We start from the raw sequence: 25,105 nt of genomic DNA, 5'->3' as shown, positions 1-25,105 counted from the left end.
CAAAGTTATCAATGATCCTATGAGTCAAAGCCGAAGACGGTCACCGCAAGGGACGGCAGATCTAAGTAAAAGCAGCCATCACAGCTCCGAGCGTGACAGGAATTTTGGAGAATACGGCCGTGTTGACCGTTCCCGCGACACCGGCAGGAGAGATACGAGTATATCAGAGAGAGCCAATCACAAAAAAGACGATTCAGATTCCGGCTATGCCTCGGAGGAGAAGCGAGGAAGAACGCTTGAACGTGCGTCGGATCGAACCCATGACGACGGTCACGTCAAGTCGAAGACAATTGGTGGCCATATTTCCCGCGACCCTAGCATCCAGTCTCGCGATGCTCAAGACGACGGGAGCAATGGAAGTACGCAAGTACGACACAAGAACCGTAACTCTGAATCTAGCAGACTCCGGCACGAGCATCGAGCTGCGGATACGGACACGGACGGCAACTACCATCGCCACTTGTCTCCGCTTCCGATCATGCTTAGCCCGACACTACCATTGATATTTACAGAATTATCTGGTTTATCAGGAAGTGACGCCAAAACCGATTTGAAGCTTCCATCTAATATGCTAAGCCCAACGCTTCCGCCGATTTTTGACTCTGAATCTCTATCTCCGTCAAAGAGTCACGACACTTCATCAGAGAATCTTCAGAAAAGCAGCGATTTATTGCTAAACGGAAAGTTCAAGTTGGAAGACGTTCGACGGGCTGAACCTGCGCGAAAAGTGGTGATATTACGAATTCCATCGAAGTATGGCAAGCTAGAATCCACTTCGGACTCTACAACACAGCAGCCACGGGTTGTAAAGAAGAGAGATCACGATGAGGAAAATATGGCACCAGAGAGTCGAAAGCTCAAGGTTCCAAGATCAGCACCCGAAGCTGTAACCACGGCTTCGAGAGGAGAAGAATCACAGCCACTATTAAGAGCCGAGCCCCCTTCGTCAGACAGATCAATAAAACAGACAAGAAGTGGTGAGTCTGCGCCGGCGGCATCGAGCAAGGATAAAGGTCAACCAAATGTTTCATCAGACAGGGAGGCCAAGGTATCGCAGATCACGAAGGGGAAGGTAGATTGGCCATCGTCACGTTCAGATATCTCATCGGATACACAAGTCAAAGGAGAAAAGTCACTGTCGCGGGCCGATTTGAATTCTTCATCAGACACACCACTCAAGGTCTTGAAGCTTAGCAATGATTCTTCGTTGGCTTCGGAATTGGCTGCCGCGCATAGAAAGGAGGAAGGCCAGCCCCTATCGAGGACTGACGCTAGCTCGTCATTAGACACATCAATCAGCAGGTTGTCAACTAGAAAAACTTCCTCGAAGGAGCCTTCAAAACAGGAGAAAGTCTCACAGGTCGCAGACTTTCCAGCGGACAAGTCAAGAAGCACGCCTCCGCCATCATCACAATCTCTGCGAGTTTCTACTGTATCCGCTTCCCCAGGAACTCCGGGCACAAAGAAAAGTTCTCTTGCTGAATATAACAACAAACGACGGAGAGTCGAGTTGGATGAGCACGGCAACGCGACTCCAGACCTGCAAGATAACAACAAGAAATCTGCGTCAACATCGCGTGTTGTTTCAACCAACAAGGCCTCAGCTGGAGCTGGTTTGTCTGGTGCCGATAGAACTGCAATTCAGCTTCTTGAGCGAAAGTCTCAGCGCTGGATATCTCTTGCAACGAGCCGAAAGCACGAGTCCGATCGCCAAAAGGAAAATGGAGATATGGTATTAGCGGCTCTATATGCCACGGACGCTTTACTGTGAGTTTTCGACTGTATTTATCCTTCAATAATTTCTAACCATTTCTAGTGCTTATGTGGTTGCATTTGATTACGACGATAAAACAGCAAGCATACGAGGGCGCGTTCCATCGGATAAGAACTGGCAGACACTGGTACCATTCGTTCGGCACGTTATTAACCTGCTGGAGCAAGCAAAAGCGAATCCGATTATTGGGATGAGTTATTACATTCGATCCATCATCTATCTACGAATGGCTGGATTTCAGCAACTTAGTGTCAAGTCATTACAGCAGCAACAACAACAACAATCCATCGCCACGCGGGCTAGTGAATCTCCTGAAACTAGCACGCCGGGAAGCAATTCGAATGGAGTATTGCAGGTCAATAACACTTCGAATGAAATTGGAGATCAGCTTCTAAAGTTTTCAAAAAACGTCGAATCAGCAGCTATCGACTTCCAGCGCGGTTCCAAGTATCTGACTTTGGATTCAGTGATTGAGCAATTCGGCGAGACCTGGAGCAGGCGGACGAGAGGACATCTTGGTGTGACTCCGAACTTAGCAGGACCGGTTATTTTCGGTGGTTCGCACCAGGGACCAGGACTTCGGCCGTGCGAAGACTCGTTTACTTTACCAATTCAGATGAACTCTACTATCCGCGAAACGGCTGCGTTTTCAGTATCGCTACTCCGCGAATGGGCATCCAAACAAAATCTGCAGTTTGAAACAATTTTGGCAAAAGGGTTGCAGAATTCTGAGTGATCATTAATTTCTACATCTACCAAGCTTGATTTGCATTTTCATTAGCTCGGCTTGTGTGTGTATTAGAGCATTGAGTACGTATGATTTTTTTGGCGTTACAAATTATCTTGGAATTATTGCATAATGTAACAGCTTTTGGTATTTCGTATAACAAATCTACAAGTGAATTATCTACCTCTCAGAAACAAGTACTGTGCGATAAGGGTCAGTAAGTTGCTCTGATCCGTCGTTATATCTTTGAAGTCATATCTGGAACCTGTTGGCGTGGCTGTAGAGACTTGTTGCAGTCGTTGCAACGCTGTTAATTCTTGCGTCAGTCCACCCGTTCGACGGCATATATTCACAGTGACTGGACTCAGTGCACAACGCCTCAAAAATACGTCCTATAGATTTGAAGTACAACTGCTGGAGAAATAACAAAATGTCCGGAGCATCATATCATTTTGCTTTGACAGTGAATCAACGAGTGTATAGCAGATGCGGAGACCGCCACGCAGGGCTGACGAACGCGGGAAAAGCCAGTAAAGTATACGAGGGCGCCGCCGCAGATGAGCAGAGTGGCAGGATGAATGCTGTGCGGGGTCCAGAAGGTGCGGGTCGCAGCTCCGGACTCTAGATGCTGGGATGGGAAGCGCGCCCAGACAGGACTCCCGGCTTAGCGCTCATCCAATCCAGCCAGCACATCGCAGTGCACAAGGGTCCTGTAAATTTATTACCGACGTGCAGATCATGTAATCCAGGCCGCCAAGCGGGCAGCGAAGCGGATTGATTTTCAGACGATACTCAATGTTAGCGACGGTCGGAAACCAAAGGGCGGCGACGACGAGGTGGACGCGGGTGAGCACGACTATGTGTCAGACTTGAGTGCAGCGAAGTATTCAGCTGCAAGAATTACGGCGGAGAGTATACTATAGTAGCAGTAGAGAGATGGCGTATAGATTTGGGCTGGCACAAGGGAGCAAACCCGCACAATTCTAGACGAGTCTTGAGAGGTGCTCACCCTTCATTCCGCAAGCACGCCGGCAATAGCTCCTTCTTTCCTGACACGCGGACGTTAGCACACTTCACTGTGCAGCGCTGGACACGCTAGTGTGTAAGAATATCAAATTGACCCTCTAGAGGCTATCGTTCAGGGTAGGTGTTTTGATTAGCCATTCCTGTAGTCGCACAGATGCGGCCAGGTGGAAATGTTCAATGGATGTTCATGCGACCCGTGCCCGTGTAAACCAAGGGCGCTGCACTTCGAGCCACAAAACCAAGCAGGGAATGATGAGGAGCTGAGATTGCAAGAATGATTCTCACGCTATTTGCAGATCGGTGCTACTGATGCAGGGTGGCCACGTCGCACCTCGAACGACAAATGCGATCTCCTCACTAGCGTTGTCCTGTAACATCAGGATCACTTTGATAAACCTATTTACATTCGTGTATATACTCAATCACTCCACTCACCGATAATTAATTGGCTTTTGCTTATGTCATGCAGAAAGCGCGAGAAACAACTAAACAAAACATGATGCGACTACGAGAACCAACATTATGTATGTACCAAAATCACACAACACACACCTGTAGCTCCAATTTAATGACCGTGGCTAATGCAATAACTCAAAACAAAGAAGAAATCATGAATGCTGCAGTAATGAGAAAGATGAGTGAGCAAAATGGACTTGCTGATAGATGATTTTGATATGTCTAAACAGATAAACAAACAAGAAGGAACGGATTAGCAGAGGATTGTGCGTAGTGCGGTGTCGCTGTACTGGCCAAGTCGCAAAGCAACGACTTGCTGCAACTGCATGTCCCCCTGCGCGTCGTCCTCGTCGTCATCGTCGTCGTCGTGATCTTCTTGTTCGACTGCACGAATTTTCGTATTTTGCTGCTGTATCCCGCGCATATGATTAATCCGCCTCCTGTTTCTCCGCTGCTCATCATCGTTAATTCTCGGACGACCCTTGCTCGGTCGCCGCAAGATGTACACAGTAGTAAACTTAAACGGCGAGACGATGGTTCTCCAGCTGAACGAAGTGAGATTGTAAAACAGTGTCATGAGCTTGTGGTTCCATGACGCTGCGGCGGCGAGGTTTGCGGTGTTGATCGCTGACAGCGAGGAGTGTGTAAGATTCCGGCGGTGTGAGAAGTTGCGAGAGTACGAGGTCTTGCGCGGGCTTGGTGGTTGTCGTTGGCTGCCGGTGTTGGCACGCGGAAGCTGCTGCTGTTGAGAGATCGTAGTGGGACTGTCGTAGTGACTGCTCTCCTGTCGCATATTATCTTCCTCGATTAATCGGCACCACGACCGTTTCTTAGAGCCAGCACATTTCTTCATGCACCGCTGGCACAGTTCCTTAATCCGGGTGTTATCCGCTGACGACGGATCTGGTGTGACGGGACGTCCCGTTACTTTGTCGCGCCGTGGGAACTTGAACGCGAGCACAGATTGCCCGAAGCAGTCTGGACACAGGCGTGAGTGGCAGCATGGGCATTCTTGGAGAAGCGAGGTGCCGACGCTGGTCGATCTGCAGACTTGGCAGATGAGTTTGCCAGCAGCGGCAGTTGTGCTTGCACTGTCGACGACACAGCCAGAGTCGACTTGCCGCAGCGGCGCTGTACCTGGCACAGGCGCGAAGTAATCGTCAACAAAGTCGAGCGCCCCGATGATAAAATCCACTTGCCCATCTCCAGGACTCGATACATCCGGACTATCTGGGCCGCCGTGATTAGCAGAGTCGATAGGGATCTCGAGTAGCTCGGAAAACGATGTTAGTTGCGGTTCATGGAAGTCGATGTCGTTCGCCATAAGACGTTGTTGGAGTAATAAGTTCTTCGTGTCCTCCGCCGCAGCGCGACGACGCATGGAGCCGGTGATTGTGGATGCGAGTAGCGGGAATTTGTACCACGACGATGACGATGAGGTCGTAGACGCTGCAGCCGCATAGTTGTGATTATGGTCGTCAGCGGCGGCCACAACAGCAGCAGTGAAGGTGGCGACCGAAGTCGTGAAAGGACTGGTACTGCTGCTTGAATGCGTTAGTTTGCTTCATGCTGCGCATCATACTGGGATGCGCATACGCTGCAGTGATAGGAGTGCCGCTGATCTGCGGCTGGGAGGATTGCGGCACGGACGCATCCTGAGAAAATATTGCGGGGCCGGGCAGGCGCATGGTGGAGAAGGAGCAGACCGGGGCCAGCAGAGCCGAGCTCTCAGACGGTCATGAGGTTGGAGGAGCCAGAGATGGAGTAGAGAGCAACAACAGAGAGAAAAAGTGGCACAAGAAAGGGAAACAGAGTCGCAGAGGACCAGGATGTCACCGGGGTAGGGCGGCTGAAGAACGGAAATAGAAGCCGCAAGCTGGCGGAGTGACGTGCGCTTGCGCCGCGTTGTTTACGCGTCCGCGCCGGGACCGCACTCTCCTTGTTGCCACGCCAACATCGTCCCGCTTGAGCCGCACGCGCTCAAACACCGCGTCGCGCGTCGCCGTCGCCGCGTCGTCGTCGTCTACTTGCTACACACGCCTACGGCCTACGAGCAACAATGGATCCGCAGATACCCGGGCTGTCAAATACCAGCACTGTGTCTGCTGCAGCTGACGACTCCGCGTTGCATGCCACTCGCTTAGAACACGATCTCGCAGTAACTCACGCGGAACTCGCACGCCTACGACGAGAGCATGCCGAACTTACCGCCGCAAACGAATACCTCACGACCACCAATGATGATCTCGTCAAGCAGATTGACGAACTTGAACAGGACGCAGCGTTGCGGGGCACAAATGCCGAGCGGTGGCGACACCGATATCTCGCGGAGCGCGTGGCTACAGAAGAGGTCAAGTTGCAGCTCTCGCGGGCACAGGACGCCGTGCGAAGCCGCGACGAGAGCAATCGGGAGCTTGCAAATGCAAAGATCACGCTCACCGCGCAGCTGGAGACAGCGCAGGGGCGGAGCAAGGAGTTGCAAGGCGAGGTGCTGAGTTTATCACGGAGCAACGCGGCGCTTGAAGAGCGGGCGCGTGCGTGCGAGGAACAGGTTGAGATGCTTGAGCGCGAGCTGGACGATTTGGTCGCACATGCTGAGGAGCAGCAACAACAGCAGCAAGGCCAGCAGGCGCTAGCTCCAGCATCGGTTCGACGTGACTCGGACTCTGAGCCGAACGTACGGCGGTTATCAGACGAGTACAGCAAGGAAGACGAAGATGAGGACGAGGACGATGACGGATCGGGCGAGACGTTATGGAACGAGGAGAGTATGGATGAAGTTCTGACCTCCGTGCCGAGCCACAACGACATACGCAGCAAGTTCGAGGAACTCAAGCGCACGAGCGGGTTCGAGACGCTTGTGCCGTGGCTGACGCCGGACGAGCTGCACGGCATTACAGAGTCGTGGCGCGAGGTCGTTGCAGATATGCAGATCGGCCTGACGCACGACAAGAACAGTCCGCGCCGACGCGGAGCAGCGTCCCGGGTGTCCGTGATGGACGTGCTCGTGAAGGCGCTGGTGAAACAGCAGTATATGATACGGCAGGTGCTGGGCGGAGCGGGTTTGAGAGAGCCCGGCGCGGAGAGGATAATCTCTGACGTGACGGCGGACGAGAACAAAGAGGGAGCCAAGCAGAGTGCGCGGACGCCGAGGGAGCCGACAGCGCCGCCGGCGGAGATCGCAGAGCACCCAATGAGCGACAGTGATGTGACAGCGCAGAGTGTTAGCGAAGGCGCTCACGCCGCAGCCGACAATGACGACACCGACGTGACTGACATAACCGCCCTCGCCGTGCCCGCAGAGGAGATGTCCCAGCTGTACACGATCGCCGTTGTGCTCCTGGTGGCGGCCGTGGCGATCGGGATGGGCGTGTGCTACGTGGGCTGGCAGGCGCGTACTGCGCGGGCGCAGTGCGCGCACGGCGGGCGGGGGACCGGCGCGATGGTGCGCAGGGAGCGCGGTGTGCCGTGGTGGGTGGGGAGCAGTGTGCCAGGGGTCGAGAAGACGCTGTTTCGGCTGGAGGGGTGGATGCGCGCGCGGTACGGCTCGCGGCGGATCATCAGTTAGTGTGGTACGAGAGCGAGGACGAGGGCGTGATTGTGATGACTGTATACTACTGGGGGACAGGGATATGATCGAATGACGACAGCACGCGCCGATCGGGCACGAGACGGCGCCGGTGACGGCGTTGTGGACAGATCGGGTCTGTGGGCAGAACGCTGGTTCACTGCGGCGCCGCGTGGGGATCGGCCCCGGGGCGCCGACGATGGCGATGCGGCGGACGAGGATCACCAGTTCAGCAGCCAGCGGACGCCGCTTGGCCCTGCGACGGCGACTCTTGCAGGCGCCCGCGCAGGCGACCTGCCTCCAGGCAGCCAGCCCCGGCGGCGGGCTATCGCGAGCACAGGCTCGTAGCACGACGATAACAACAACACAACACGGCTGCAGCGGGAAGCCGAGGACCCGTCCGCGGCGCCGTTCGGCAGCGGCGGGAATTGTCCGGCGCGGCGCGACGTCATCCAGGGCTAGGGCGTGCGGCGCGCCCAAAGCGGCTGCCCGCGAACGTTCGACAGCGCATTCGGCCTAATTGGTGGTCTGGGCTGACAACACGCCCCGGGTATATAAGCGTCGCTCCCGCTCTTATCACCGTTGTTCCCCGTCGCCAGCTCTCTACTGTTCGCCGCTCTGTTCCGCTCAGCTTCAATTCTTCGCAATGGCCTTCTTCGTCACCACCGCGTGCCTGCGCGCGACCATGTTCGTTTTTCTCGCGATCTGCCTCGGCCTCACCGGTTCCCTCATCGCCGGCCAGGAGAACGCTAAGTCGCAGGTCAACTTCATGATGTTCGCCTCTGTCTGGGGTCTGCTTTTCGCCTGCATCTACGGCGCGCTCGCCCTCTTCATCTCGGGCCTTGCCTTCCCCATCATTCTGGCCGCCATCGACTTCCTCACCACCGTCTTCTCCTTTGCTGCGGCCACGGCCCTCGCGGTCGCCATCCGCGTCCACGCCTGTACCAACACCGCCTACCTTGACGCCAACTCAGTCGCCGAGGGCTCCAAGGATCGCTGCAGACAGGCGCAGGCAGACACTGTGTTCATGTACTTTGCCTTCCTCGCCGCGCTCGCGTCGACGATCTTCTCCGTCGCCGCGGGCTTCCGTGGCGGCTGGGGCACCATCCCCTCGCGCATGTCGCCCGCGCCCGCGCCCGCCTCCAGTGTCTCCGCGCCCCACATGACGCAGGTCTAAATCGCTCGCTCCACAAGTCGTAACGACAAGTGGTACTACAAAACAGCAAACAAAAGATGTGTGTTCGGATATCCACAAGCGGCGAAGTCATGGATGTCAATTTCAAGTTCTTCACCGGCGGAAGTAATAATTGTTCTGGGATAGTTTATGGTGTTATATCTGGTTTTGATTTTTCCAAAACATGTTATTGTATCTAATATAATATGGATTCCGGTCCTTGTATGCTACATCGCGGTGATCTTATTTGTCCCTTGTGTATTCATCCTGCAACTGCATAACTACTGTATGTGTAACCATTTCTATACATGTCCGGTATACATGTCCTATGCCGCTTGGCTGTTTACTGCAAGCTCCATGATCAGCCGCGTCGCCATGTGCAGGAACGGGTACGTCGACAGCGTCTCTTCGTCCAGCTTCTCCATCCCGCTGTTCGACTTTAACGGTTTTCCGCTCTCTGCGTCGGTGCCGGCTTTTCCAAGCGGCGGACGTTGTGGCTCGCTTTTGCTGCTGCTGATTTTTGTCGACTCGAGATGCTGCGCTGGCGTGCTCGTCAGGCCGCTCAGCACGCCCATGTTGTGCACATTTCCCGCGTTCATCGAGATCACGCTCGTGCTACGACTCACGTTCGTGCTGCTCCGCCGCCGCCGCAGCATCTTCTCCTTCGCCATCGTGTGCTCGTCGCCCTCGTTCCACCACCCGTCGAATTTGAAATCCACCAGGTAATTGTTCTGCTCGAGCTGGTACAGCTGGATTTGCATCTTCATGAGCTTGCCCTGCTCGCCGTAGAGCGGCTCGTCCCCATCGTGACCCCGCGGCAGGTACTTCCACCGCACCAGGATTGTCCACGGCTCTTCTTCCGTCGGCTTGGCCCACTCCGCGCCCAGCCCCTTCAGCGCCCGGTAGATCTCGCCCATGACGTCCAGCGGGTACGAGCGACTGCGGATGCCAAAGTGCCATCGCGTCTTGGACCGCCGGTTTGACGATACCGATGCACGGGCGAGTTTCTCGAGCTCTGCGGCCATGCCGGGGTACGCCGCCATCATGTTGGCCTTGTGGTACGTTGGCAAGGAGGTAGGTAGCACCGCGATGGTCGTGCTCGGCGTAGACAAGTCGACCGCGTTGAGTGCGTTCGAGAGGTGGTGGCTGTCGAATATCAACGTCTGCTCGTTGCCTTTGCGATGCACCGAGCCCTGCTGTGACCGCAGCCCGTCACTGCTCCACGACGGCGGACTCGACGACATGAATGCATCCTTGTGCTCGTCGTCTTTCTCCATTAGTTTGTTTTCCCGCATCAACTCGTACGCGTCGCGAATCTCGCTGCCCTCATTCTTGCTTTTCAGCGCATCATAAACTTCTTCCTTGTCGTAGCCCATCGTGCGGCCCAGCGCACCCACGACGGTTTCGTCGATCTCCTTGCTCTCTTTCTCCTCCGGTGGAAGTAGGTAGTGCGGCAGGTTGACTTTGAACCACTTATCCTGCATGATCTCGCGCACGGTGATCCGGTTCATCGGATTCACGACGAGCATCCGTTGCAGCAGGTGCTTCGCGCCGGGAGAGAGGTATGCGGGAAGTGTGTACACACCGCCGTTGATCTTCTTGAATAGCGTCGGGATGAATTCGTCGTCGAACGGCAGCCGACCGCAGAGCATCACGTACAAAATCACGCCGCACGACCACACGTCGACCTCTGGTCCCGCATAGAGCTTGCCAGAGATAACCTCCGGTGCAGCGTAGTTCGGCGAACCGCAACTCGTCTTAAGGAAGTTGCCGTCCGTCATGATGTTCGACAACCCGAAATCCGCAATCTTCACGTTCAGTTTCTCGTCCAGCAGTAAATTCTCCGGCTTCAGGTCTCGATGTACGATTTTGTGGCGATGACAATATTCCACCGCGCCGATGATTTGCTGGAAAAACCGGCGGGCTTCGTCCTCTGGCATCTTACCCCGCTGCACGATGTAGTCGAACAGCTCATTGCCGGCAAATTCAATCACCATGATGATCTCGTCCTTGTTCTTAATCACGTCGTACAGCTTGATGATGTGCGGGTGTCGCAGTAGCCGCAGATATGAGATCTCGCGCTCGACACGGCCCTGCATGTCAGACTTAGCGAGCGTCTTGCGGTTGATGATTTTGAGCGCCACGCGCTGGTGTGTCGCCATGTGATACGCCACTGCTCATTAGCATCTCACCTCCACACAACTTAGCAAACCAGAAACTCACATTTGACCTTGCCGAACGAGCCCTCGCCGAGCGTCTTGATGATCTGGTATCGGCCAATCCGCCCGCCGCTGCTGCCCTGCGATGACGTGGGGGTCAGCTTGCTGCCGCCGCCGGGCGCAGACGCGACCGTCGTGGCGGCAGCGCCATCAGCAGTGCGTGCAGGCGGTGGGCTGACGGTCGACGTGGCGCCCTGTGCCGCGGCAGACGGCTGCGAGGACGGCATTCCACGAGGGATTGTTTGGGTGGTGGAGAGGGAAGCGTCGAAACGGAGGAGTGCGGCCGGTGAATAAGAAGAAGATTAAGTCGAGCGGCCGTCGCAAGCAAGCAGAGGAGTGCATGTACTCCCTTAACTATGCAGAGGGCGGCGAGGCGGGGATGCGGGGAGAGCGGTGGTAAGATGACGATGCGCGCAGTGAAGTGGAGTTTTGGCGCGAACGAAGTCCGACTTCTACGATCGGCCGCACCGCCACCGCGCACCGCCGCGCGCACAGCCATGCACGTGACGCCACAGCCGCGTCACCAGGGAGCGATTCGCCATCCGTCGCGCTCCCCATATATATCTCTAGCAGTCCGCCGCCGCCCCTTTTCTTTCCTCACTGCAAGTTATGGCAGATCTCAATCCCGCGGTGGTCAACCGTTCCCTCACGACAATCCGAAATGTGAGTGCTCTATGACAGAAACTCCCTGCCAAGGCATCGCTAACTGCTTCAGGAGCTCGAGTTCCTCAAGTCCTCCGGCGTCATCACCGACAGCGTGCTTGCGCACTTCGCCAAAGTCCTCCCGCAGTCATACGCCCCTGGAATGCCGATAGTTGACTACCGAGGGTCCGACATCGTCACTGGCGCCGCTCCGAACGCCGCGCCCGCTGCGCGCGTCGACCCCGAGAAGACTGCGTACGAACCGCAGCAGCTCGAAATCGGTGAAGCGATATATGACTATAACCCGACTGACTCTTCCGACCTGCCACTCTATCGCGGCGCGCAGATCATCGTCCTTGAGAAGATCAACCCGGACTGGTGGCGCGGCCGCGACCGTGGCACGGGGCGCGAGGGCATCTTCCCTTCATGCTACGTACGTGTCATCGAGACCGCACCCCGCGCGTACACGAACTCCCCGATCCCCACAGCAGGACCACCCGCACAGCAGTACATGCCTCCACAGCCACAGCCGCAGCAGTACATTCCGCCCGCACAGCAGTACCAGCCCGCACCGCAGCAGTACCAGCCGCCGCCCCAGCAGATGTACCAGGCCTCGCCCACCCCGCAGCCGTACTATCCCCCGGCTCAACAGCAGGCTGCACCTGCACAGGCGAGTCAACCGCACGAGGAGTCGCAGTTCGAGAAGCAGGGCAAGAAATTCGGCAAGAAGCTCGGCAATGCTGCTATTTTTGGTATGTTTGTGTTACCATTGTGTCTACGTCAATATACTAACACCACGCAGGCGCCGGCGCAACTATCGGTTCCAACATCGTCAACTCCATTTTTTGAGTACCATTTTGTGTTTCTACACGCTTAATAATATACAACGGTAGAGCTTTGCGGTCGTCGTGCGTTCCGGAATAGTTTATTTTTGCTTCATCGTCATTCCTTTTCATTGTTTTGATTCTGCGTTGGGTTTTCCTTACCTGGGTTGCTTTGTACAGTGCGTTGTTAATAGCAAGTTCATACGTAATACAGAGAAGGCATATGCTGCCTGTGTAAGTGCTGTACGCAGATTTGCAAGGCGCGCGGTTCGGCGTTGCGTTGTGGCGCAAATGTAGCTCAGCTGTGCGGTTGTGCAGGGGAAGCTCCCAGCAAAAAATTCATGAGCTTCTGCTTCGACATCTTCCAGGCAACAGACGAGCGACCACAGCAAGATGGTTAAGTCGTACTTACGGTTTGAGCCGGACGCCTCGTTTGGAATTATTGCTGCAAACAGCAATGTTCTGTCGCTGCCGCCTGTCGCGGATGCGACTGGGTCGACAACAAAGTCCGCGGGAAAGGTCGTCACCGGCGCTCTTGAAAGCGTGCTTGTGTGGGACCTCAAGACGGGTGAACGGCTAGCAAAGTGGAATGAGCTCGAGATTACGACTGAGGTTACGTGTATCGCGAACTATGGAGAAGACGTTTTTGCTGTTGGGTAGGTGCTGCTACTCTGCGTGCAATATTTGTACGTGTACTAACAAGACCAGCTACTCAGACGGCTCGATACGCGTGTGGGACGCAAAGACCGAGACGGTACTCGTGCGCTTCAGCGGACATCGGTCTGCCATATCTGCTCTCAAATTCGACGAGTCAGGCACGATCCTCGCAAGCGGTTCGCGTGACTCGAATATCCTGATCTGGGATCTGATTTCAGAAACCGGCAAGTTCAGACTGCGCAGCCACAAGGACGAGATCACGGGGCTTGAGTTTCTTCCTGTAGTTGTGACCGGGAGTGAAGACGATGTTATGAAGGATGCGGAAGCTGAGGCGAATCAGTGGCTAGTGAGCGTGTCCAAAGACGGGTATATCAAGCTTTGGGACCTCTCAACACAGCACTGCGTTGAGACGCACATCGCACACAAGGGTGAATGCTGGGCGCTTGCAGTGAATTCGTCTGTGGAGTGGCCTGGCTTGGTACTGATGACCGCGGGTGGCGAGTCCGAAATCAAAGTGTGGAAGGTCGACGTGGCCAACCCCGACGGCAAGCGCATGCGGCCGCAGGGCACGTTGCTGCGCCAGAGCAAGAGCCGCGCCGTGACGATTAGGCTTCATCCTAGTGCGCCGTATTTTGCGGTACATGGGACCGATAAGGCGGTCGAGATTTGGCGGATCCGGACAGAGAAGGAGGTGCGTAAGTCTGTGGCGCGAAAGCAGAAGCGACGGAGGGAGAAGTTGGCCGCGAAGGGCGTTCAAGATGATGAGGATGAAGACAAGACGAAGGACGCAGATGCGGCGGATGATGTGAGCGAAGTCTACGTGCGCCATGTCGTGGTACGGACGTCTGCGCGGGTGCGGAGTGTCGATTGGGCGCTGACTCCAGGGAAGGACAGCATTCATGTGGTCGCATCGCTTACATCAAATTGCGTCGAGGCGTACACCATAAGCGCGCAGGAATCAGGACATAAGAAAAGCAAGAACGCCGATGTGCCAGAATACAGCCAGCAGTATTCGCTCAATCTACCCGGTCACCGCACGGACGTGCGTGCCGTGGCGATTAGTTCGGACGACAGAATGGTCGCCTCGGCATCGAACGGAAGCGTGAAAATATGGAACGAAAAGACAACAAATTGCATTCGCACATTTGAGTGCGGCTACGCTCTGTGCATGACGTTTTTGCCAGGCGACAGTATCGTTGTTGTCGGAACAAAGTCTGGTGAGATTGAAATGTTTGACGTTGCGAGCGCGTCGCTGATTGAGCGAGTTGATGCGCACGAGGGCGCGGTGTGGTCGCTTGCGGTGACGCCGGACGGAAAGACACTAGTGACTGCGAGCGCGGACAAAACTCTGCGATTTTTCGAGTTCAAGGTCGTACAGGATGTGATTCCCGGCACGACTCGGACAGTAGGACGGATGAGTTTGAAGGAGCGTCGACGGCTGCAGCTTACCGACGACGTGCTGGCGGTAAGCGTGTCTCGGGACGGCAAGTACGTGGCCGCTTCGCTGTTGGATAGCACAGTGAAGGTGTTTTTCTACGACACGTTGAAGTTCTTCCTGAGTTTGTACGGACACAAGCTGCCTGTGCTTGGGATGGATATTTCGGACGACTCGAAGCTGCTTGTGACGTGTTCGGCGGACAAGAACATCAAGATCTGGGGTCTCGACTTTGGCGACTGTCATCGCTCGATCTTTGCGCACGAAGATAGCGTTATGGCGGTGCGCTTCGTGCCAGGGAGTCATTGTTTCTTTTCTGCGGGCAAGGACGGCGCGGTGAAGTACTGGGACGGCGACAAGTTCGAAAACATCCAGCGGCTCGATGGACACAAGTCTGAAGTGTGGGCGCTTGCGATTGCGTCGTCGGGCCAATTTGTGGTTACTTCTTCGCACGACAAAAGCGTGAGGATTTGGCAGCAGACGGAGGAGGAGATGTTTTTGGAGGAGGAACGCGAGAAGGAAATGGAATCGCTGTACGAGAGCCAGCTTGTGAGCTCTTTGGATGCGGGCGATGGTCACAAGGATATCGAGGGCGATGAGGATGAGGCTGCGGCTGGTGTTGGACGTCAGACGGCGGAGACGGTGATTGCAGGTGAGCGCATCACCGAGGCGCTTGAACTTGGACGCGACGATATCGCGCTGATAACGGAGCACGCTGCCGCACTGAAGAAGAACCCACAGACCGCTACACCAGCGCGGAACATTGTCTTTTCGGTGCAGGACAACATCAGCGCTGAACGGTACGTGCTGAACGTGGTTGAACGCACTGCGGCAGCGGAGCTTGAGGACGCGCTGCTACTGCTGCGGTTCGAGCACGTACAGATCCTGCTCAGCTTTGTGGAGATGTGGGCGACACGGGGTTGGAATGTGGCGCTGGGGTGCCGCGTTGTATCGGTGCTGCTGCGCGCGCATTACCGACAGCTGGTTGCGACGGGTGCGAGCAGAGCGGTGCTTGCGAGGGTGCGGACCGGGCTACGGGGCGCGCTGCGGCGCGCGCAGGAGGAGCTTGCGCACAACGTGGCGGGGCTGAAGTATGTGCGCCGCGCGCACGAAGAGGAGCACGCGCGGGAGTACATGGAGGGCGGCGGAGGGGAGGAGACCGTGCGGAAGCGAGTTTTCTCAACCTTGTAGTAGTGTGAATAGTGATCGTGTCGCGCGTGTCGAGCGGGCGGGGTGGCGGTGCGCGACTCAGGAGGCGTCGCGGCGTGTGCGGCGAGCCCTATCCCCGTGGCGGTGCGCCGCCGCCTTTAGCTCTAAGCGCCTTTTGCCTGGATCCGCCGTTCTTCTCCTCTTCTTCTTCCTCTGCCTTACGATCCCCAACGGCACTCCCCCCCAACCGTCGTCCCCCGCGCCTCTGCCGTGCCGCGCCGGTCGTGTCAGGTTGTGCCGGTTCCTGGGTTTGTATCCCCGCCGCCAGAAATGCCCTACACGCCGCCGGCTTCGTCGCCGATCGCGTCCGTCGGCAGCCACCTCCTGCCCGCGTCGTCGGCGGCCCCGCTCTCGCCACCCCCGGCCGACACACTCCTCCCCCCTTCTCTCCATGGAGCAGCGCCTTCCTCTACGGTGCTATATCTCAACGGGCCCGGCTCCCTCGCTGGCACCCTCTCTGCGAACGGCGCCGCGGCCGCCGCAGCAGCGGTGCCCCGCTCTGCTGCGTTCTTGCATAAACAGCGGCGCGGGGCCCCTGCGCCGCGGCCGTTCTACTACACAGAGCAGAACCAGCTCATGTTCCAGGTGTCGACGGTCGCGTCCGCAAACGCGGCCTTTGCGGCGGCGGACGCGTCTGCACCGGTCACCACCGCTGCGGTGGTCGCCACCGAGCCTGGAGCTCCGATGGCGCACACGCGCGCGCGACCGTCAGCACGACACATTGAGTCGTCGTCAGACGCGGACAACGATGACGACGACAACTCGTCGACGAACTCGGGTTCGACGACGTCAACCGACAACGAGGAAGACGATGACGATGACGACGCGACGACGGCGGATGTCGGCGACACTGACGACGATACTGCAACGGTTGTATCCGCTGGACACTCGTCTCGGCGAATTATGAACCTTGCAGAGCTACACGAGGCGGTGCGGAAGATACCCACATCGCGGCGGCAAATCTCGCCGAGCAGGCAAGCAACAGCGTCGGCGCCGAACTCGCCCGCGCAGAGGATGTACCGCACTACGGCGGCGGGGTCGGTGTCTCCGCCGCCAACATTCGACGTGCGTTCTAGCACAACTACGGCGTCGTCTTCCGCGGTCGAGGACACAACCGATGACGACGAGCACCCGCCGCGGATGGTGCGCAAAAAGTCAGGAGAGCTGGTGAAGCCGTCGCTCAAGTCGCGGCGACCGTCGTCGGTACCGTCGACGCCGACATACCCGAAGAATGTACATTTCGCCCATGAGCTGGAACACGTACGACACTTTTTGCAAGCGGAGCGACCGATTGCGGTGTCGAACCAACCATCACCGGCGGAAGAGGAGCGCGATGACCAAGATGGGTACTTTTCGTGGATGCCAAAATCAGGCGCCGGGGTGGACGGCAATGGCGGATCTGACCCCGCGAGCGCAGGTGCAGAGATTGTGCCGGAGCGTAGTCCGAGCCCGTTCTCGTTGTACCACTGGGAGATCTCGTTGCCAAACTTCCCAAGCAAACCGAGCATGTGCGGACCGGTATACGTGGAGCGCGTGTTTTTGTCTGCTGACCAGCGGTCGCTGATTGGGCATGTTGCGGTGAAGAACCTCGCGTTTATGAAGTGGGTTGCGGCGAAGTTTACTGTAGATTACTGGAAGACGGTGTCTGAAGTTGGCGCGGATTTCTGCGACGAAGCGGGACGACGCAAGCCGCCGGCAGGGTACGATCGTTTCTCGTTTGCGATCAAGCTGCAGGACTTTTCGAAGCTGGAGCAGAAGACGCTGTTTTTCTGTGTGCGATATAACGTTAACGGTGAAGAATACTGGGACAATAACAATAACCAGAACTACGAGGTGATATTCCGGCGCAAGAGCCGCAAGAGAGGAGTCGATATGGGCACATCAGCGTCAAACGGTAGATACGCGTTTAACATGGCGAGCGCAGAGCGGAGACTGTCGGACTCTGACGTGGAAGGGGCGCCGCTGATGGCGATGCTGTCGCGGGCGGCAGCGAGCATGAAGGCGCCGCGTCCGACGCGGGCGGAATCGCGGGATTATCTGTTCGACGGAGATGGCGGCAGCGCGATGATGACTTCAATGTCGGACACGTCGCTGTACTCCAAGATCAAGACGTCGCGGCCGTCGACGCCCACAGAGATTGTTGCGCCGAGCGGACGACCGTTCACGTCTCGGTACGATTTCCAGGCATCACTGAGTGCGGTGAACCGCGGCGGCGGCAGCAACAGTAGCGGATTCAGCAGCATTAACGCTGCATGGGAGCATCGGGAGGACGAAGTGGCGTCGTCATCGTCGTCCACGGCGACCACGACATCGTCAGCGCGGACGGGCCCGTCGTCGGAGGACTTGAAGCATGTAAACGAGCAGCTTGCATGGCTGCGGCAAGCGCGGGACTCGCGGCATAACGGGAGCAGCACTTCGAGCGGCGGCAAGGCGCCGGTGGATTCGACGAGCTACCAGTCGTTCCTGGACAGCTATTGCTTCTTTCAGGGACCACAGCGGGTGCGGTCGCCGCTGGTGGGACAAACGCCGCCGCAGAGCTTGCCAGCAGCTGCTACTCCAGTTGCAACTACAAGGCCGGGGCGGGCGCCGGAGTTCTACTTTGCAGGCCGCTCATCGTCGCCGTCGCCGGACGACATGCCGTCTCCGATGGATTCGCCGGTGCTCGCGGACGTGAGCTCAGCTTCGGCGAGCAGCGGCGTCGCGACGCTGACGGCGGGGACGCCTCGGGAGGAGGGCGTGGGCGAAATGTTTGCCGTGATGGCTGCGAGGTGAAGGGCGGGAGCTGTACGAGAGGACACAGGAGCACAGGTTTCATGGCGCAACTACGGACGGGAGTGATGTGGGAACAGCTAAAAGAATCTTGGATTTATCCGTTAGCGGATGCGGACGCAGATTTATTCTTACTGCTACATACATATACACACATGCGTGAGTCTGCTACATTATACATTACTGTTGAGCATGTTTTGTTTGCATAGTCGGTCGTTCATTGTCCGGGAGAGAGCAGTGCACAAATTAAGGCGGGGCTGAGTCAGTCAGGGGACACGCAGGTCTGGTCAGCCCACAAAAGGTCGGCGAAGTCGGCCCCGAATTCACGCGCGACGACGCGTCTTCTTTTCCCTCCTGTCTCTTCTGTTCTCTCCTCTTCTTCCCTCTTCTCCTCTGCGCTCGTCGCTGTTTCTCTTCTCCCGCACTCTGCTCTGGCGCTCCTGATCGGAGCACTACATCCCAGTGCGGCACACGCCCCGCCGCGTCGCGCGTGCGCGGGCCCGTTCGCGCTGCGCCCGCACGGGACCCGCCGTGTCGGTGTCGCCTCGACGCGGTGGCTAATTTGTGTCGTGTCGCTAGTGGCGCACCACGCCGCTCGACTTGTGTCTCGTGTCGAGCCACAAACTCCCAGCGGCGACACCACGCTGCCATCATCACCACCCGGCTCATTCACCCACGTACCATGCGCCGAATACCGTGGGTGTCAGCGCTACTGCTGGCTGTCGTAGCACTTGTTGTGGCGGAGCTGCCGCCGCTCCACACACCGCTCTCGTTGTCAGAGCTCACAGCGCTCTACGCCACCGCGCCGCCGTATCCACGCCTCGACCCGTCCTCCACCGCCGACGACGCGATCCTCGCTCCGCTTCTGATACCCCGCGTGCCCGGCTCGCACAACTCCACACTCGTGCAGGAGCATATTCTTGCGCACTTTAGCGCGCTGGGGAACTGGTCAGTGCAGGTCGACGCCTTCACCGGTGCAGTGCCCGACGCAGGTGGCGTGGCCGGCGCACTGCAGTTTTCGAATCTGGTATTCACGCTGGCGCCGCCGGAGGCGTATGAGGATGAACGACGGGGTGCATCGGCACAGTCGCAGTTTCTGACGTTCGCGGCGCATTATGATTCGAAATTGACGCCGTCCGGCTTCATCGGCGCAACAGACTCCGCCGTGCCGTGCGCTATCCTGCTACAACTCGCAACAGCACTCACAAAACCCCTTCTCGCTCGCTTTTCCTCCCCTTCCTCCGCCGATGACGACAGCTTGATAGGTCTCCAAATCATATTTACAGACGGCGAAGAAGCACTGGTGGAGTGGACAGACACCGACTCGCTCTACGGTGCACGGCATCTGGCAGAGCTCTGGGAGTCAGACAGAGTCGCGACCCCGCATGGCGGGCGGTTTTCAGAGCTGCAGCGCATCGAATTGTTTGTCTTGCTTGACCTCCTCGGCGCGGCGAATCCCGCGGTGCCGTGTTACTTCCCCACGACGCGCTGGGCGTGTCAGGAGCTTGCCGCGGCGGAACGCAGTGTGCGTGAAGCCGGGCTTGCGCGCAGTAGCACCAACAGTGTGGGCTTCATGCGCGCGGAGAAGATGTTTGCAAACGCGTTCATCGGGGACGATCATGTACCGTTCATGCAGCGCGGGGTGCCAGTACTGCATGTGATACCCGTTCCGTTTCCGAAGGTGTGGCATACATTAGACGACGATGCCGCGCATCTCGATGACGATGCCGTGCACGATTGGGCGGTGTTTGTGACGGCATGGGTCGCGGGGTATCTAGGACTCGGCAAATACCTGTGATGGAACATCTGTACATATCAATTCATCTTCATGCACCTCTATTGTCTATCCATCTATCAGCACCTGGCACCTCTTCTCGTGGGGATCAGCCCAGTCCCGATCGCGACGTCTTCACCTTGGCCACGATCGGCGCATGTATCCCCCGGTTCTCCTCTACGCCTAAACCCTGCCCCGAAGCCCACCCCATCTTCTCCAGCAACCGCCGCCCGATGTTGTCCTGTCCGATTTCTGGCGCGTCGCTGCCCACAACATCGCCCTCACGGTGTCGGAACTGGCCACTGCCGCCACCACCACCACCGGCGCCGGCGGTGCGACCACCCCGCGACGCGACAAAGTGGCTGCGGCCGCCGCCGAAATCTCCTCCGCGTGCCATGCCGAGCGCCTCGGCGGTTCGCGCCGTCTTGTAGAGCATCGTGAAGCGGCTCTTGCCCTGGCCTATCGACTTGCTCTTCATCTGGTACGCCTGTGCAAGCACATGCGCTATCAAAATTAGTATCTCTGTCTCTAGTTCATCAGAAAAGACAGAACTCACCTCCTCGTCGCGAGGCCTTGTCCATAGGCGGCAGAGCGAGGTTCTCCGCATCCGAGAAGAAAAATTTCTCGATCTCGCTGCGAAGCTCTGCGACCGTCATCTTGCCTCGGTACTTTGCCTTCAGATCCGGGCGGCCGGTCTTTTTGGCCTTCTTTCCTAGCATGCCCTGGCGACGATCTTCCTCGCGTTGGGCGCGGCGTGCTGTCTTTGCAGCCTTGTCTTGCAGCCATTGCGTCTGTAGCTGTTCGAGGAGCTCGTCGTCCGAGATGTCAAAATTTGGCATGTTTTTGCGTGCCTTGCGAGAGTAGTATCGGTCTAGGTCGATAATGTCGTCAATGTCAAGTTCTTCTTCCTCGTCCTCGTCTTCATAGTCGTCCTCGTCCTCATCCTCATCTGCGTCTTCGTCATCGTCTTCGTCGTCGTCGTCGTCGTCGTCGTCCTCAACTTCGTCCTCATCTTCGTCCGCTGCTTTCTCTCTCTCCTTGTCGCTATCGTCTTCACCTTTCTCATCCACTTTCTCACCCACCTTCTCGCCCACCTCCTCCACCTCCTCCCCGGACTCGATCACAATCAGCTCCCGTCCCTGCATCAAACCCTCCTCGTCCTCCTCCTCATCGTCGTCGTCGAGTATCTCAAACAGATTCTGCACGTAATCTTCTAGCGCAGCATCATCCTCGCTCACGTCCTCCAGCATCGGCTCGATCATCCCAAACTCCTGCCTCATCTCGTCCCCGAAGCGCGCGAGTATCTTGTTCATCCTGTTGCGCTTCCGTTTGTCCTTCTTTTGCTTGCGTTTCACCGATTGCGGGATCGGCGAGCGCTCAACAGCGCCAGTCACGACGACGTCTTTGTCGACAGTGCTCGCGATAACCGCAGCGGTGGTCGCGCCTGCGTTCTCGCAGATTATGGTCACGCCGTCGTGGCGTTTCGCTGGATCATTGAGGACCGCCGGTAACGCGCGTGCTTCAAATCGTACGCCAGCAGAACTGAGACGCATCCTGCGAGGGAGAAACAGAATTTCCTCAACATCCACAGCGGCCTCGGCCTTATTGTCCAAGGCTACGTCGTCCTTCACAAACAGCTCGTCGTCGGGCAGCGCAGCGAACTCATCGTCAATCTCCTCGGGTATGGTAACTATCGGCGGTGTCGGGATGTTGTCGTAGACTGTTTCCTTCTTCGGCGGCGCGGTGGAGAGTTCACGGGTCTGTTCGACCAACTCGTCCTCTTCATCGAGCATCTCACTATACAATGTCTCCCGATTCACTTCATCTTCTTCATCGTCGTCTTCTCCCTCCTCCTCATCGTCATTGACGTCAACAATCTCAACCTCATCAACCTCACTCTCCTCCTCTTCATCCCCCACAATCTCCTCTGTCCCCGGGGGGTGGTTACCTGTCAGCGCACCCGCCTTGATGAACTCGATCTTCTTGAGTTGTGTCCTCGCCACGCGTTGTCCACCGCCGCTTCCGTCGTCATTGTACGCATCGTAGCCATTTCCGAGACCGTACTGACGCATCTCGCGTTCTCCGGAGAAGCCATGGTGGGACGCGGTGAACAGTGCTTCGTCGCGCATCGAGAAGCGCGGAACGCCGCCTCCGTTGCTGTTGCGGGTACCGCTCACAAAGCCTGTTAAATTGTTAGTTGCTTTGCTTGAAGGTATGTCCTCGGACAGAATGCGCACCTGTATAATCGTCGCGCTGGCCACCGCGACTACTCCGATCACCACCACCGCGGGCCTTACGTCGCCCGCCTTTTACTCCTCCACTTCCGCCTCCGCCTCCGCCGCCGCTATTCTGCTTGCGGCGTCCACCTCTCTTGCTAGGCATTGAACAAGAGGTATGCGCAGGGCTGTGCTGGAAGTCGCAGGGTGCAGGTAGGGCCGAGGTTAGGTTCGTTGACAGTGATGATCCTCGGTGCGTAGAGTGTGGAGTAGCTACTTCAACCTGTGTCCCAGCGCATCGCGTCCTCACGACCACCAACTTTACCGCCACCACCACCTCAACCGCAATGGCGCTGCTCAGCGCTCCGCGACGCCGTCTTGCGCTGCGCACGATCCTGCGCGCATGGTATGTTTTTGGCGCGCTACTCACGCTCGCCGGTGTGCTCAACAGGGTACGTTCTTGTCACTAGGTTATCGGTGCAGCTCTAATAGCAGCAGTTATACATCATGCCGCGGTTTTTGATGCTCGCACATGCACGGCACGAGTACCTCTCCATAGTACACGCGCTTGCGACGAGGGTGAACACGCGACTTGGAAAAATGGTGTCGCGGACACCACCGCCAGCGTCGATGCCGATGGTGCGGCCATCAACAGCGGCCGCGTCGAGAACGACCGGAGTAAATGAGATGCGATATGCGAATGCTCAGACACAGACCGACGACAGCAACAGCACAACACTGTTAGATCAAGAAATTACAGACGCCGAAGCAGTTCCAGTTTCTCATGATAACACGACGACGACCACGACCACCACCGCCACCACCACAACGACCGTAGCCGCGGCTACTTCCCCCGCCGAAGACGACGATGCCGCGTCGTCCGCCTCCTCAACCGACGCCCTCCCGTTGAGCTACCACTCCCTCCGTTACCTCGTCAACAATGTGCAACTCCTCCCCGCTGCACTCATGCTCCCTGGCGTCTCCAGCTCAATCTACTCCGCCAACGAGCTCGCGCTCTTCATCGAAGGCGCGTCCTTCAAACACGAGTCCCAACCCGGCTCACGTCGCGAAGGCGAGATTGCGACGTTATCGCAAACTAAGGCACTCGCAGCACATATGAAGGACGATATCCGTGCGTTGAAGAGTGTCGCGTTGACGCTACAATGATGCATGGGAAAGGGTTACTGTACAATAATTGGGATAATATACAAGGGCCGTGGATAGGCTACAGACCGCGCGAGATGGCCTCATAAGCGGGCGTGGAGTTGATATATGACTCCACAAAGACCAATTTTAGGTTCTTCGCAAGATACCTGCCCTTGTTAGCCCAAACGCACGCATCATGCGGAAGCATAACCTACCGGAGAAGCTCTTCGATGTGGGCGCGCAGAACGTTCAAGCTCTGGCGATCCATATGTGTGTGTGATAGCAATCCCGGTAATGAGACTACCGTCTGTTAGTACTTTACTGGACGTGAATCTTGTGCTGGCACCCACCAAATAATCGCAGCAAGTGCTCCGCTCCGTATATCTCGCTCATGGTCTTGCTCGGATAAGCTCGCGTCATTTCCAGATACTGCTGCCGCTCGAATCGGTATAGCAAAATTGACCCCAGTGACTTATCAAAATATAACCGAACTCCTGTTAAGATCTCGTCCAAGATCTCGGTCTCCGCGTTGCCTAAACGTCGCTTGACATATTGTTCACGGAAATCCTTGAGAATCTGGACCACATTAGGCTCGCGCGGCATGTCTACCAGCTGCGAGTTCTTCGTCACATTTTCCCAGTCATCAACAAGCTGTGCTTTCAGTATGTCCGGCACCACGATGCTTACGTCTTGATTTGAAAAATGCTCATCGTCTCTGTCGTCCACGTCGCGTCGAGATTTCTTCAGCATTCGCGGCTCGCCGTGCTCCTTCACAGCTTCGCGGCGCTTCTGCGTCGTGTATGCCATCGTTGCTGATGCAGCGCTCGTGCTAGAAGCAGCAGTAGCGGTCATGCTGCCGCTTTCGCGCGCGCTGCTGATAGTTATGGATCCTGTCTCGGTGTCTGAACCCACAACGCCGGTTGGTTTCTTCTTGCTGCGGAGAAGTTGCAGGGCTTCGTTCTTGAGTTCCTTCTGTAGCCGCAGATTCTCATCGGTCCATCTCAGGACGCGTTCTTGGGGTAGCTAGTCGAAGAGGAACATGATCTCAGCATATAACAGTCACGCGCACGAACCGCACTCATGTACTCACCCACTCGTCCCACCTAAATAGTCAGCATACCGTCTACGTCCACACGCAGCAGACACAATGCACATACGATGACTTCCATCCCTTGTAATGAATCAAGTACGCGACCGCCTCACGCAGCGGCAGTGGAATCTCGTCGACATCGATCCCGTCGTTCTTTCCGTCAGGCACGTATATTTTCAGGATCTTGGACTCGTACAACAGCGGTCCATGAAACGCAAGACAGCGCGCGCTCACGGAGAACCCTTCCGGCGGCGCCTGAGCCATGATGTCGTAAGGCTATCCTTTGGCTTTGAGGTGGTGGTGAGTTTTGGCTAGGACGTTTAGCTTGGCTCATAAATCACGTGATATGAAATGTTTGAGAGTATACTATTCACGTGATCGCCCACGTGGGCCGTCTTT

At 56.8% G+C, this 25,105-nt stretch overlaps 12 protein-coding genes across 12 annotated transcripts; 8 read left to right on the top strand and 4 right to left on the bottom strand.

The window, feature by feature from the left end:
• Positions 1-478: 478 nt before the first annotated feature.
• V1518DRAFT_425841 (uncharacterized protein) lies at positions 479-2,510 on the top strand (the record flags this gene model as incomplete). The annotated part of the gene is made up of 2 exons (XM_066905947.1): positions 479-1,767; positions 1,817-2,510. 2 exons carry the CDS (start codon positions 479-481, stop codon positions 2,508-2,510), a joined length of 1,983 nt encoding a protein of 660 aa, XP_066761479.1.
• Positions 2,511-3,909: 1,399 nt separating this feature from the next.
• Positions 3,910-5,885, bottom strand: V1518DRAFT_412499 (uncharacterized protein). Its single transcript, XM_066903109.1, has 2 exons — positions 5,580-5,885; positions 3,910-5,524 (listed from the first exon to the last, which is right to left on the bottom strand). Exons 1-2 carry the CDS (start codon positions 5,669-5,671, stop codon positions 4,237-4,239), a joined length of 1,380 nt encoding a protein of 459 aa, XP_066761478.1. The 5' UTR covers positions 5,672-5,885; the 3' UTR covers positions 3,910-4,236.
• Positions 5,886-5,937: 52 nt separating this feature from the next.
• V1518DRAFT_174802 (uncharacterized protein) lies at positions 5,938-7,662 on the top strand. The gene has a single exon (XM_066900822.1). It carries the CDS (start codon positions 6,043-6,045, stop codon positions 7,549-7,551), a length of 1,509 nt encoding a protein of 502 aa, XP_066761477.1. The 5' UTR covers positions 5,938-6,042; the 3' UTR covers positions 7,552-7,662.
• A 425-nt stretch (positions 7,663-8,087) lies between these two features.
• Positions 8,088-9,041, top strand: V1518DRAFT_412496 (membrane-associating domain-containing protein). The gene has a single exon (XM_066903108.1). It carries the CDS (start codon positions 8,198-8,200, stop codon positions 8,726-8,728), a length of 531 nt encoding a protein of 176 aa, XP_066761476.1. The 5' UTR covers positions 8,088-8,197; the 3' UTR covers positions 8,729-9,041.
• Positions 8,911-11,354, bottom strand: V1518DRAFT_412494 (kinase-like domain-containing protein). Its single transcript, XM_066903107.1, has 2 exons — positions 10,949-11,354; positions 8,911-10,898 (listed from the first exon to the last, which is right to left on the bottom strand). Exons 1-2 carry the CDS (start codon positions 11,169-11,171, stop codon positions 9,052-9,054), a joined length of 2,070 nt encoding a protein of 689 aa, XP_066761475.1. The 5' UTR covers positions 11,172-11,354; the 3' UTR covers positions 8,911-9,051.
• An 89-nt stretch (positions 11,355-11,443) lies between these two features.
• V1518DRAFT_412493 (SH3 domain-containing protein) lies at positions 11,444-12,653 on the top strand. Its single transcript, XM_066903106.1, has 3 exons — positions 11,444-11,607; positions 11,660-12,338; positions 12,389-12,653. Exons 1-3 carry the CDS (start codon positions 11,554-11,556, stop codon positions 12,433-12,435), a joined length of 780 nt encoding a protein of 259 aa, XP_066761474.1. The 5' UTR covers positions 11,444-11,553; the 3' UTR covers positions 12,436-12,653.
• A 129-nt stretch (positions 12,654-12,782) lies between these two features.
• On the top strand, positions 12,783-15,722 carry V1518DRAFT_412489 (WD40-repeat-containing domain protein). Its single transcript, XM_066903105.1, has 2 exons — positions 12,783-13,066; positions 13,119-15,722. Exons 1-2 carry the CDS (start codon positions 12,804-12,806, stop codon positions 15,691-15,693), a joined length of 2,838 nt encoding a protein of 945 aa, XP_066761473.1. The 5' UTR covers positions 12,783-12,803; the 3' UTR covers positions 15,694-15,722.
• Positions 15,723-15,981: 259 nt separating this feature from the next.
• V1518DRAFT_371134 (putative phosphatase regulatory subunit-domain-containing protein) lies at positions 15,982-18,483 on the top strand (the record flags this gene model as incomplete). The annotated part of the gene is made up of 1 exon (XM_066901345.1): positions 15,982-18,483. One exon carries the CDS (start codon positions 15,982-15,984, stop codon positions 18,481-18,483), a length of 2,502 nt encoding a protein of 833 aa, XP_066761472.1.
• Positions 18,484-19,017: 534 nt separating this feature from the next.
• Positions 19,018-20,596, top strand: V1518DRAFT_174604 (peptidase family M28-domain-containing protein). Its single transcript, XM_066900821.1, has one exon. The coding sequence runs from the start codon at positions 19,163-19,165 to the stop codon at positions 20,276-20,278; it is 1,116 nt and encodes a 371-aa protein (XP_066761471.1). The 5' UTR covers positions 19,018-19,162; the 3' UTR covers positions 20,279-20,596.
• Positions 20,321-22,747, bottom strand: V1518DRAFT_174189 (uncharacterized protein). Its single transcript, XM_066900820.1, has 3 exons — positions 22,492-22,747; positions 20,811-22,436; positions 20,321-20,758 (listed from the first exon to the last, which is right to left on the bottom strand). The coding sequence occupies exons 1-3, from the start codon at positions 22,634-22,636 to the stop codon at positions 20,364-20,366; spliced, it is 2,166 nt and encodes a 721-aa protein (XP_066761470.1). The 5' UTR covers positions 22,637-22,747; the 3' UTR covers positions 20,321-20,363.
• Positions 22,596-23,729, top strand: V1518DRAFT_412481 (uncharacterized protein). The gene is made up of 2 exons (XM_066903104.1): positions 22,596-22,922; positions 22,969-23,729. Exons 1-2 carry the CDS (start codon positions 22,818-22,820, stop codon positions 23,635-23,637), a joined length of 774 nt encoding a protein of 257 aa, XP_066761469.1. The 5' UTR covers positions 22,596-22,817; the 3' UTR covers positions 23,638-23,729.
• On the bottom strand, positions 23,600-25,008 carry V1518DRAFT_412479 (MRG-domain-containing protein). Its single transcript, XM_066903103.1, has 5 exons — positions 24,774-25,008; positions 24,707-24,719; positions 23,967-24,639; positions 23,832-23,916; positions 23,600-23,783 (listed from the first exon to the last, which is right to left on the bottom strand). The coding sequence occupies exons 1-5, from the start codon at positions 24,968-24,970 to the stop codon at positions 23,696-23,698; spliced, it is 1,056 nt and encodes a 351-aa protein (XP_066761468.1). The 5' UTR covers positions 24,971-25,008; the 3' UTR covers positions 23,600-23,695.
• Positions 25,009-25,105: the final 97 nt, after the last annotated feature.

Source organism: Limtongia smithiae (assembly GCF_038497785.1).
Source record: "Limtongia smithiae strain NRRL Y-17922 unplaced genomic scaffold V1518scaffold_2, whole genome shotgun sequence".
NCBI lineage: Eukaryota > Fungi > Ascomycota > Lipomycetes > Lipomycetales > Lipomycetaceae > Limtongia > Limtongia smithiae.
The sequence above is the reverse complement of the archived record's forward strand: the minus strand, read 5'-3'. Positions and strand labels throughout refer to the sequence as shown.

Excerpts from the sequence above, each read along its gene's own strand:
- V1518DRAFT_412499 (XM_066903109.1), bottom strand. The coding sequence starts at position 5,671 with ATGCGCCTGCCCGGCCCCGCAATATTTTCTCAGGATGCGTCCGTGCCG. Across the intron at positions 5,525-5,579 it reads GGCACTCCTATCACTGCAGC|CAGTACCAGTCCTTTCACGA; the intron begins GTATGCGCATCC and ends GCATTCAAGCAG.
- V1518DRAFT_174802 (XM_066900822.1), top strand. The coding sequence starts at position 6,043 with ATGGATCCGCAGATACCCGGGCTGTCAAATACCAGCACTGTGTCTGCT.
- V1518DRAFT_412489 (XM_066903105.1), top strand. The coding sequence starts at position 12,804 with ATGGTTAAGTCGTACTTACGGTTTGAGCCGGACGCCTCGTTTGGAATT. Across the intron at positions 13,067-13,118 it reads GAAGACGTTTTTGCTGTTGG|CTACTCAGACGGCTCGATAC; the intron begins GTAGGTGCTGCT and ends TAACAAGACCAG.
- V1518DRAFT_412493 (XM_066903106.1), top strand. The coding sequence starts at position 11,554 with ATGGCAGATCTCAATCCCGCGGTGGTCAACCGTTCCCTCACGACAATC. Across the intron at positions 11,608-11,659 it reads CCCTCACGACAATCCGAAAT|GAGCTCGAGTTCCTCAAGTC; the intron begins GTGAGTGCTCTA and ends TAACTGCTTCAG. Across the intron at positions 12,339-12,388 it reads CGGCAATGCTGCTATTTTTG|GCGCCGGCGCAACTATCGGT; the intron begins GTATGTTTGTGT and ends AACACCACGCAG.
- V1518DRAFT_412481 (XM_066903104.1), top strand. The coding sequence starts at position 22,818 with ATGGCGCTGCTCAGCGCTCCGCGACGCCGTCTTGCGCTGCGCACGATC. Across the intron at positions 22,923-22,968 it reads TCGCCGGTGTGCTCAACAGG|TTATACATCATGCCGCGGTT; the intron begins GTACGTTCTTGT and ends TAATAGCAGCAG.
- V1518DRAFT_174604 (XM_066900821.1), top strand. The coding sequence starts at position 19,163 with ATGCGCCGAATACCGTGGGTGTCAGCGCTACTGCTGGCTGTCGTAGCA.
- V1518DRAFT_412479 (XM_066903103.1), bottom strand. The coding sequence starts at position 24,970 with ATGGCTCAGGCGCCGCCGGAAGGGTTCTCCGTGAGCGCGCGCTGTCTT. Across the intron at positions 23,917-23,966 it reads GCACTTGCTGCGATTATTTG|TCTCATTACCGGGATTGCTA; the intron begins GTGGGTGCCAGC and ends AACAGACGGTAG. Across the intron at positions 23,784-23,831 it reads CACATCGAAGAGCTTCTCCG|GTATCTTGCGAAGAACCTAA; the intron begins GTAGGTTATGCT and ends TAACAAGGGCAG.
- V1518DRAFT_174189 (XM_066900820.1), bottom strand. The coding sequence starts at position 22,636 with ATGCCTAGCAAGAGAGGTGGACGCCGCAAGCAGAATAGCGGCGGCGGA. Across the intron at positions 22,437-22,491 it reads CCAGCGCGACGATTATACAG|GCTTTGTGAGCGGTACCCGC; the intron begins GTGCGCATTCTG and ends ACAATTTAACAG. Across the intron at positions 20,759-20,810 it reads CAAGGCCTCGCGACGAGGAG|CGCATGTGCTTGCACAGGCG; the intron begins GTGAGTTCTGTC and ends TAATTTTGATAG.
- V1518DRAFT_412494 (XM_066903107.1), bottom strand. The coding sequence starts at position 11,171 with ATGCCGTCCTCGCAGCCGTCTGCCGCGGCACAGGGCGCCACGTCGACC. Across the intron at positions 10,899-10,948 it reads CTCGTTCGGCAAGGTCAAAT|TGGCGTATCACATGGCGACA; the intron begins GTGAGTTTCTGG and ends GCTAATGAGCAG.
- V1518DRAFT_412496 (XM_066903108.1), top strand. The coding sequence starts at position 8,198 with ATGGCCTTCTTCGTCACCACCGCGTGCCTGCGCGCGACCATGTTCGTT.